The following is a 10,716-nucleotide window of genomic DNA, read 5'->3' as shown; positions in this document are numbered from 1 at the left end:
TCACTTTCTGTGCCTGCACCCGGGCAGATAAAGCCTGTGGGTTTGTGACCACAGGATGTACAGTTCTGCCAACACATTTGATATCTAAATCTATAAGACCAGTTTTGGCCCTTCTGCCTGTCAACAGAGTCGAATGTAGCAGCTCCGCGCCCAATCCCAGTGTCTGATAGACATATGCACACCAGGGCCCTAGGAATGCAAAGAGAAGTGTCGCCACTTTTCACCTGGAAATTCCACTTAAAGAAGAACAAATCCGAAACATAACCTAATCTGGATTTCCCGGCCAGACCGGGAAACCGATTTCTGCCCGCGTTGGCCTGGTGGGAAGGAAGAGAAACTCGAAGGGGGGAGAACTGCTGAGTCTGACATTAATTAAGCCGCGGCAGGGAGCAAAACCGCGGAGGCTGTCGCCCTCCTAAACTCTCAGGGAGACACGTCAGCTTGAGCTCGGGGCAATTTCAGCAGGCGAGGTCCCGGCCCGGGAGGGGCGGCGGGGGACTGCAGGCGGGCTCTAGGGCCCAGCGGCCGGGCGCCGGGGCGGGGGTGGAGTGTAGGGTTACAGTGACGAGCCCCACGACCCTCCCCGGCCTGAGCGCGGGGAGCGGGGAGCCCGGAGCGGGGAGCGCGGGCGGCGGCGGCGAGCGCGGGACGCTCTAGGACCCAGCAGCGGCTGACGGCTTCGGGGCTGGAGGTGAAGCCCTGGCATTTCTCTCCTTCCTGTGTGAATGGGGCTGACTGTCGGGCGCCGCTTCCCCGCGCTGCCCCACGCCATGCCCAGCACGCTGCCCGGCGGCCGCCTTCCCCAGCCGCGCCACTGAACTAGCCATGGTCGCCTCATGTGGAGGGCAAAGTTGCGCCGGGGAACTTGCGAGTCTGCGGTGAAAGGTAACCAGTCCCCGCTCAGGGTGCGGGGAGGGCGCCTCCGAGTCTCCCACGCGAGGGACCCAGCCGACCGGGCTCCTCCACCCCTGGCTGCTCCCGGCACGGGGCTCCTTCTCGGGGAACCCGGGGAACCCGGGACTGAGATCGGCCCCGGCGACTTGGGCAGCCGATTCGGCGCGGGTGGCCGGGAGTGTCAGCCACGGCAATCTTGCTCTCCCTTACCCAGATTGGCTTAAAAAAAAATAAAATAGAGCAGAACTCTGTTCCCGCGCCACCCTGCAGGCCCCTGGTGCCTGCGGGTCGCATCTCCGCACCGCCTCGCGCCGCATCCGAGCCTGGGAAGTTGTGTGGGCCGGAGGGGCCGGGGCCCCGGGGTGCGGGCGCGCCCCCGACGCGGGGCTGGCCTTTCCGGAGGGGCGCTGCCATAAGGCTGCGCTCTCCGAGACGCGCCCGCGCGCGGGTCTCCCGGCGGCCGAGGGAGGGGGCGGAAGCGGGTGGCCGGTGGCCGCTGCCCTCCGCGCGAGACAAAGGCGCGCACACGGGCCCGCCCGAAGGGATGCGGCTCCTGGGCCGGACCCTTCCTGCCCCGCGGGGAAGTCTCGGCTCTGGTGGGTGGGGGCGGCCAGGGGGGTCGCGCTCCAGACCCGCGGGCTCGGATCGCGTTAGCTGCTGCTCCTTTGTTCTCCCCAGACAAGTTTCTTAGAAACTGGGGAGTTAGACTTAGCTCTCCCTTGCTGTTAGTGCTGCCTTTAGAAGAATGTGGTTTCAGGGGGGAAAAATTAAACTTTCCAAGTGGAACTGGTTTTTCTTGGAATGTGACATTTGTGGCAGGAGGGAGATTGGCACGTCGGCCCATGACAGCCCAGCGGAGCCGGGGGCCCTGCGCCGGGGCAGGGGCCGAACGTGCCCCGTAGGCTGCAGGGCTGGAGGAAGAGGCGGCGGAACCCACGACGCCGCGCGCGCACCCACCTCGAGGGCCTCTGCCTTCTGCCCTGAGCTCGGGGCTACGTTTCCAAGTTTTCCCCCTTAGGAGCCCAGGATGTGAATGCCTGCTCGCTACCCGCAGCTCCCGCGCGGCTCAACGCTGTACTCTGTAGTGTCTTGATTGGTGGCTGAGAAGATGTTCCCTTTCCATTTTTGTTTGAAGGTTTTGCTATTTTGGCTTGGGTGTTGGTTTACTGTCTTCAAATGGCAATGCTTTCGAAAATGCCAGGCTACTGTATGGATCACCTGGACTGGGCCTTCAGTAGAGGGACGCCCTGATCCTGTGGCTCTTGCGGTTGGGACCGAACATTTTGTGCCCTTGGTCCCTCAACCCTCCTTTGCTCTGTCCTGATAAAGTGCGGGCATGGTTGCCCATTTCCTTCTTTCATGGCATATTATGAGAATCGAGTTTTTGTACTGCTTATAAAGTCCTTGGTTGGTAGCGTAGGTTGGGGTCACGAGAGCCAATTACGATCCTCAAAGATGCTTTGGACTACCCCAGACAATAGCGTTACTTGCCATAAGCGAGTAAAACCAGAATAGAGGGATATTAATAGCTGCTATCCCAAAAAACTTCCTTCCTTTTCGGGAAGTGAAAAGTCAAGGCTTGAAATGTTGAACAATTATGGCTCTCTGCAGGGCCTGTGGGTCCCTGCCAGACTGACTTAAGGTTTCCCCTGGCGGCCCACCACTGCTGATTGCCCGCCATTCCTGGCTGCCCACCACTGCTGACTGCCCACCACTGCTGGACCCCAGTAGCTCCCTGCAGGTGGCAGACCCAGGGTAAGGATTAAGGGGGCTGTCTAGATTGCAAGTTCTTGAAGAATCTAGACCAATTTGAAATTTATTTCCCAGGACAGTGTTCTGAGCATGTTCATAGTGCATCTACTATGAACATTATGGGAATTGTGTGGGAACAATATTTAAATACACTTTGAACTGTTTCGCAGAGGAGTAAAGGGTTGGAAACCACTGATTTGACCAGATTGAAAAGGAGGAAGACATAGAAGTTTTAGAGATGCCTCTGGTCTCCCTGGTGGGGTCTAGGGGGGATATTTAGTTTTTGGATAGGTACAGTTTGACTTTTGTGAGATATGTTTCTCAAGATAAATAAGGAAAGCCTGGTAAACTCTGCAAATGGATAGGAGGGAGACAAGGTGCTGCACTTTTAATTCATCCTCCCTCTTTTCTTTAAAATGCACAGGAGTCTTGGTTTTTTTAGGTTCTGTGCTGATGGTGGAGGGTGAAGAATACTAATATACCGAAGGGCATGTGGAGATCAAAGCATTTAAAAATATGTCTTTTCATGGAAGCTAATGGAGGACTTTCATTTTAAATGCGATTTAAAAGTGCTGTTGTTAAGAAAAGCACACGAATGCAGAAATGTGAGTAATTTTATGGGAAGGCACTATGCTGATTAGACTTGAGAGTGTCTGCCCTTGGCCAGTGAGTCTGGAGGCTTCTGTGGGTAAAGCTGTGCTTTTTTTTTTTTTTGAAGTCTACCCCTGTGGAGAAGAGAGGACCTAGGGCCTGGGGGAAAGATGGCCGAACTAATTGAAATTAGAAGGCAGCCTGGCTGGTGAGAGTTGCAGGGAAAAGTGCAGCCCCTAGGTATAAGGGCTCTTTTTCTTGAAAGTATTTTGTGAAACTGCTTTGAAAATGATTAAGTACTGTACTGTATAACATAAGGCTTTTTTTTTAAAAAATATAATTAATGACTTCTGAAACAAGGGAATTACTAGTGAAAACTGTAAAAATCTGAAAGATTTTCCAGGCCAGCAAAATAAAAGGAAGTAACTTTGTAAGACCTGTTAGTAGTTCTGATATGCAAAATTCTCCCAGAGTAGCATCCTGCACGCCCCCCCCCCCCAACACCCTCATGGGGCTATCTGCATTTCAAATGCATATGGAAGCAGCTCAGGTCAGGAAATCCTCTAGCGTTTTGAATAATTTTTGATACAATTTGAATAATTTTTCTCTTCCTATTTTTTCATTAATTTTGGTAGGCTCTTGTGTCCCAGAATTCACGAGGCAGTGGAATACTTGAAAAGCAAGGGGTAAGTTGGAGGTCAACTAAGAGGACATATTTGATTATAAGGTTTGTTGGAAATAGTCTGAGGTTGTTGAGGTTTTTGTTTGTTTGCTTGGCGATTTTTTAAAAAATTTTTATTTTGTTGGTTCGACTTTGTTTTGTTTTGGAAGAAAGGCAAAATTTAAATCTTGGCCATTGTGGGTAGGTTAGTACACTACTTTTGCTGAAGGAAGCCACGCCTGGGCCTGTGTGTTGGCGCGTTGCCCGTTCTCTAAATTGTGAGGCCCTTGGCCTCTGTTCTTGTGAAACAGGGACTATTCATCCCAGGCACTTAGGATAGGACTTCTGGATTCCCAAAGGGGTTCACACATCAGGCCCCCCCCCTTTTTTTTTCCCATCATTTTATGAGGGGGATGGACAAGTAGCTCTAAGATGTTAGGAAATGTATCCCTGTTAAGACTCTGGAGAATTGGATTTAACTTTTTTAAAAAATGAAGTCACATAGACCTACTGTGTGCCTTTAAATATGTGTTTGGGACCTCTCTGACCAGTAGTGTAGCTATATATACCTCTTATTTGTTAGTTTTATTTTGCTTTTAAGTAGAAGGCCTGTCGTTCACTTTTTAAAGAACTTTTTATTTTGAAATGATTATAGCTTTATGGAAAGTTGCAAAAATAGTAGAGAGGTCCTGTGTACTCTTCACCCATTTTCCCCCATTGGTAACATCTTACATAATCAAAGTACAATAGAACCAAGAAACTGACATTGGTACAGCCCACAGAGCACAGTCAGATTTCACGGGTTCTACATGCACACATCTGTGTTTGTATATATATACTTCTTTGCATTTTTTTCATACTTGTAGATTCCCGTAACCACCAGCACAGTCAAGATATAGAACTATTCCATCAGCTCAAGGATGTCCCTTATGCCACCCTTCACAGTCACATCCACTCTCCTCTCCCTGCATCCAACTGTAAGCCCGAGTAACCACTAACCTCTTCCCCTCTGTCATTTTGCGAATGTTACAGAAATAAAATCATGTGGTATGTGACCTTTTCCGATTCGCTTTTTTCACTCTGCACGATATCCTTAAGATCCACCCAGGCTGTCACATTACCAATATTATTCATTACCCATCTGTTCTTTTTTATTGCTGAGTAGTATTCCATTGTATGGATATACCACAGCTCGTTTAACCATTCACCTACTGAAGAACATTTGGGTTGTTTCCAGTTTTTGGCTCTTACAGTTGAAGTTGCTGTGAACGTTTGTGCAAGGGGTTTTGTACAGACATGTTTTCATTTCTCCAGGGTAAATGCCCTGGAGTGTGGAGTGTGATTGCTGGATTTTGAATGGTAGGTGTATGTTTTGTTTTTTTAAGAAATTGCCAAACTGTTTTGTGGAGTGGCTGTATAATTTTGCATTCCCACCAGCCACATATGAGAGATCTGGTTTTTCTCTGCATTCTCACCTGCATTTGTTTATTATTTTAGCTGTCCCAAGAAGTGTTCTAGTTTCAGCCTGGTTTTAATTTGCGTTCCCTAATAGCTAATGATGTTGAGCATCTTTTCATGTTTGCCATCTGTATGTCCTCTTTGGTGAAATGTCTGCTCATGTCCTGATTATGTTCTAACTGGATTGGGTTTTTTATTACTCTTGAGCTTTGAGAGGTCTTCGTCTATTCTAAATAGGAGTCCTTTGTCAGATATATGGCTCGCATATATTTTTTTCCAACATGTAGTTGGCCTTTTTATCTTTTAAACTGGACCTTTACAGGGCAAAGATTTTTAATTTTGGTGAATTCCAGTTTATTGATTTTTTTTTCCCTTTTATGCATTGTGCGTTTGGTGTCACATCTGAGAATGCTTTGCCTAGGACTACATCCCGAAGATTTTCTCCTGTGTTGCCTTTTTAAAGTTGCATAGTTTTACATTTTTTAAAAAAGATTTATTTATTTATTTTATAGAGATTGAGAGAGAGAGGGTGACAGGGAGGGGCAGAAGGAGAGAAAACTTAAACAGACTGTGCTGAGCGAGGAGCCCGGTGTGGGGCTCCATCTCACGACCCTGAGATCACGACCTGACCTGAAACCAAGAGTTGGATGCTCAACTGACTGCACACCCAGGCGCCCCCATCGGCTTACATTTTATGTTCAAATTGTAGTTCATTTTTGCCCTCTTTTAAGAATTTGTATGTCTGGCTTCCAGTCTTAAAAACCATCTCTTAGGTGTTTATTACGTTTTTCGGGCTCTAGAGTCTACACAGTTGACTGAGGCACGTTCCCACTCTCAGGAGCTCAGCCCTTAGTGGGGCTGTTGTGCAGACATTTCTGTGTGTGAAGTGCAGTAAGAGAGACAAACGTGCTGCGGGAGCATTGAGCAGAGAGGGCTCGCTTCGCTGCAGGTGGCGAGGGCTTCCCTGGCAGGTCGCCCACACATGGCGGGAATAAATCAGCTCTCGCCTTTGACGCAGTTTTTGGATATCTGGATTGCCCTGAGTTCTTCAGTGTGGGTTATCCCGGTTCTTGAGCACATGCTGAGGTCTTGGGGTAAACTAAGTATGGTTGAGGGCTTTTTGGAACTGCACATGGCGTAATAACTTAAAAAATAATAAAATACAGTACTTAAAACTCAATAACATACAGAGTATGAAGAAAGTTAGATAGCTTTAAAATGAGAATGTGTGTTAAAGTGAGGAAGGTGGTAGTATTCCAGATTGTGTAGGAACGGTGGACCTGGTTTGCTTCCTGGCCCTGCTGCCTCCTTGCTGTATAATCTCAGGGAATTTGAAGACAGTCATAGTTCTTACCTCTTGGAATTGCATGAGGTGAAAAGAAACAGTGCTTATGTACAGTGCTGGACACATTGAAAGCACTCAGTAAATACCTGCTGCCATTATTATTATTATTAAAATTACAGAGAGACCAGTGGTTTTAGAATGTTATGTGTTTTCTCATGTATGTCCTTTCTCTGAGAAGCTGGAATTCCAGTTCTTATAGAAACTTAGCTTTTCACAGTTGGGAACACTGTGTCGTGTACCAAATATTACTTATTGAATGAGGTTAGAAGTTAGGACACTGTGTTCACAAGCCAGTACTGGCTATAAAATGGACCTTTTCCCCCACCTATCAACCAAGATTTTCTGAGTAAAGAACAGTCTCCTCTCCATCCCAACCACAGGAGGTCTGTGTGCTCTCAGAGCTAGTTCAGAATTTACCGTGCTTGTTACTGTAGGTACAGTAAGTCAGGGTTGATGTCACCAGGATGTGTCCCAAACTTTGTGACCAGCAGCTCCCTTTCCTTTCCCTCCATGACCAAGTTGTTTGTTTCTCAGAGGAAGTGGAATGAACCTCAGATGTACAGTTCTAGAGCAGTGGTCTCAAATGTGGGTGGACATCAGAATCACCGGCAGGGCCTGTGTTTTAACAAAACAGACCGTGAGCCCTACCCCCGCACCCCCGAATTTTGTTTCAGATAGCTCTTGAAGGGGCCTGAGAATTTGTGTTTCTAACAAGTTTCCGAATGATGCTGGCTCTGCTGGTCCAGGGACCACACTTTGAGAACCGCTATTTGAGAGCATAGTCTCCCTTTAATTGGCTCTAGACTGAGGTGCTTAACTCTTCGAAACTGAATGTGTTTCTGTTTAAATGAGGGAGATGGAAATAGATTGATTTCTCAGGTTACTAGTTGATCTGCGTAACTCTGTGCTCGGCTCTGATCACCCTTCTGTGCCTTCCTGCTTTCCAGCCCTGACTTTTCCTTCTCCCAGTTGTCTTTTGTCACTCCTTGGAAGACAGGCCAAGTTAGGGTGTGTGGTTACTCTATACAAGCCCTATTGCCTTGGCTGTCACTTACTCTCTGTAAAATAAAGGTGTTGACTCCATACTTACATCGTGATGTCGCTGTGAGGCTTCGGTGAGGTGATGCACGTGAAGGGACTACGTACAAGGTAGAGCATGGGGCAGAATTCGTTTCTTGTTGTGAGCATCCTTGATTACCCTTCAGAATGGCGTCCTCGCACTTGAGGAGGGATGCTTCTCCTGATGCTGAGTTTCGCTGCTGCTGGGGGCTTGTGAAGAGTGCATGACATCTGAGGGCCTCCGTGGAGAAGGAGCCCCAGTGCCTAGCCTAGTTCGACTGCCGACACCATTATGGGGCTTCGTAAGATGGGATGGGGACACATTTTTGACTGAAATGAATCACTTCTCCCTTGAAGTCCTGTGTGGACTGATTGGGAGAGAATAATACCACAGGGTGACTCCTCTGTCAACATGAACCTTTTCTGGAGGCTCATCTCATTGGCAGGTGGGTCGGCAAGACATTTGGGTTATGCTGGGAGCAGGGCTTACCCGGTTAGCAGGCTGTTATCAAGAGGTGTCTACTGTTTCTGGGGATGTTTGTGGCTTTGGTTCTGTTCCTGGCGTTCTCCCAGGGGTGAGGTCCTTGAGAGAAGCCCATAGAAATGCTAGTGTGGAGTTAGCACTGAGTGGCCCTTCTCCCGGGGAGGATCTAGAGGCAGCCTGCGCTCCTCCACCTTGGGTCTGTTCCACCGGTGAACCAGCCTTTGTCAGCTTAAGGCAGGAGGCGGGCCTTTGGCCGGTGTCTGGACTTGCTCAGAGGCCCTTCCACATGGCATCATCCTGACAGTTGCCTCCTTTGAGAGTGTTCTGTAAGCTGTAGGGTTCCTTTCCCTTCCCCACATCCAGCTCCTTGCCCTGACTTCCCAAATGCCTCTTGTGTACTTCTCCTTCCTTTGCAGGTGCACACGCGAGGCGCTTAGGCACTGGTTACCCGGCTCCGGAGTCCACGCGAGCCGCACAACAGGTCTTCCCACTTCTCTCCTTTCGCACCTCTGCTGAGCTGCTCTGTCCTTCCTTCTTTCCTCCACCCTTCTCCGAACAGGCAGAGCAAGACGAGGATGATAGGGATCTTGTCTTCCAGGCTCGCTTTGCTTCCTGCGTTAGGTGGGGTTCGCCTGCGCCCTGCGGCCCGGCGCCAGGGCGGGAGGACACATTTCCCATTTAGTTGCGGCTTCTCAGCCGTCAGGGCTGCTCTGGTTAGTGTGACCCCCCAAAGACAGGTGGGAGGCAGGCCTGTCCCTTCCTGACGTGAACTGTACTCTGAGGGACTCTGAGAACCAAGTTCCTGAAGAGTAAGCCCCCTCTGTCTACGGGCCTGGGGGAAAGGGCTGACTAGGAAAGTCTCTGGCCAGGCCTGTTTCCTGAGGGACCAGTCTCCAAAGACCACGGCAGCGAGGCTGATCACTCATCCTGCTGATGCGGGAAAGGCTGAAAGAAGGGCAGATAAGCTTGCCTGTCTCGGATCTTTTGGGAGCAATGGGGGAATCAAAGAGGAGGAAAAATAGAAAAAGCGGCTAGGTCGCGTGCTCTTTCGGAATTACAGAAGCCAGCTGCAGTGCCGGGGGGATGGCAGTAATTCACTGTAGAACGCGGGTGCCACCAGTTTAGTTTGTGTATCCAGAAGACTGAGAGAAAATGTCTTCTGAACTCAAAGTAGCTTAAAATAAGACACCTGGGAAAGTAATGTAAACAGCATCACAAACCCATTTCCGCAAACCTTAAATATAATGGGGCTGTCAGATAATAAGCAGGAGGTTTGCAAAAGAACATGATCCTCACAGACTTACCTTCCTGTGGCCGTGACTGGCCTGATGGGTCATCAATGAGCAGTCGTGGTGTGAAAAGTGGGGAGTACGTTTACTTTAGCTGACTTTGAGACTTGACCCTGTCAAGTATTCATCCCCCCCCCCAAAAAAAATCAAGAATGTAAGATCTAAAAGTGTCTACACTGAGATACAGATTATCTTAGTCCTGAGTTTAGAAATAAAATATTCTGAAATTTTGAAGTATCTTACCTTCAACTTTCTCCAAAATAGATTCCAGGAATTTGGAGAAACAAATTGAAATGAATACAAATATTTATATTTTAATGACAGTTATTAAGTGACTAAGATCACTTTATTAGTTTAGGAACGTAAAGTGTGTTATGTGTAATTAAACTTGCTCATAAAGTGAACATATTTTGTAGTATTAAATTTTGTAGTTAGGCAGTAATCACAAATATTCTAATTGAATTTACTTTGAAATATTTTGACTCCTCTTCAGGAAGGAACATGTTGAACATTAGGAGGCATGACATTTCTCATTTTTTAGATAGACTATAAATTAGGCAACAACTGGGATATAGAAGCATTCGCCGCTCAGTGAATATCTGTCGAGCGAGGAACTGTGGACTGTACAAATCAATACTGAGGTGGAGAATTTGATGAGGACACAATGAAAGGATACAGTCCTCCATCCGACATTGGAGGGTCTGTCACGTGCGTAGAACTGGACTAGGCATGGGGTGTATGTCCTTCGCTCCTGTGGAATTTGGATTCTAAAAGGGCTGTAATGGTGTAAGTCCTTAGAAAACAGAAGACAAATGAACTGGGTTTATTCTGCTCTGAGAAGAGGATGACGAACACGAACAATTTAGAACTGCCTTTCAAGGATTTTATCTTCCCCATGGACTGATTAAGAGGGAGTGGATTTCAGTTATAGGTATCATGACTTCTAGAGGCTGGGAAGGGTTCCATTCCAAGGAGCTTGGGAGGAAATGAAGGTTATAGATGCAACCAAGGAATTACTAGAAGTGTGGGGCTGTCTCATTCTAGAAATTTCTTTAAATTGAGTAAGTATGAGTGAACATCCTGTATGAATGTGGGAGGTGGGTCTAATGGCTAGTTTTGATGTGTTCATCTGTGGAGCTTTTGAGGAACTTGAGGAAGCTCTTGTGGCTGGAACTGTGACCAA

The 10,716-nt window shown here is 48.0% G+C and overlaps 1 protein-coding gene across 2 annotated transcripts in view; it reads left to right on the top strand.

Moving 5' to 3' along the window:
* The first annotated feature begins 651 nt into the window (after positions 1 to 651).
* Positions 652 to 10,716, top strand: part of AMOTL1 (angiomotin like 1) — a 93,799-nt gene continuing 83,734 nt past the window's right edge. Inside the window, exon 1 of one of the 2 annotated variants that reach the window (XM_040630985.1) lies at positions 652 to 885. In XM_040630985.1, coding sequence (XP_040486919.1) covers positions 837 to 885 — 49 coding nt within the window. In that variant the 5' untranslated portion in view covers positions 652 to 836. The remainder of the gene's footprint in view (positions 886 to 10,716) is intronic. The other variant, XM_040630986.1, reaches the window with a different exon arrangement.

The sequence above is a fragment of the Ursus maritimus genome, unplaced genomic scaffold (genome assembly GCF_017311325.1).
Source record: "Ursus maritimus isolate PB19 unplaced genomic scaffold, ASM1731132v1 scaffold_16, whole genome shotgun sequence".
NCBI classification, from domain to species: domain Eukaryota; kingdom Metazoa; phylum Chordata; class Mammalia; order Carnivora; family Ursidae; genus Ursus; species Ursus maritimus.
This window is presented reverse-complemented; position numbering and strand designations above follow the sequence as displayed.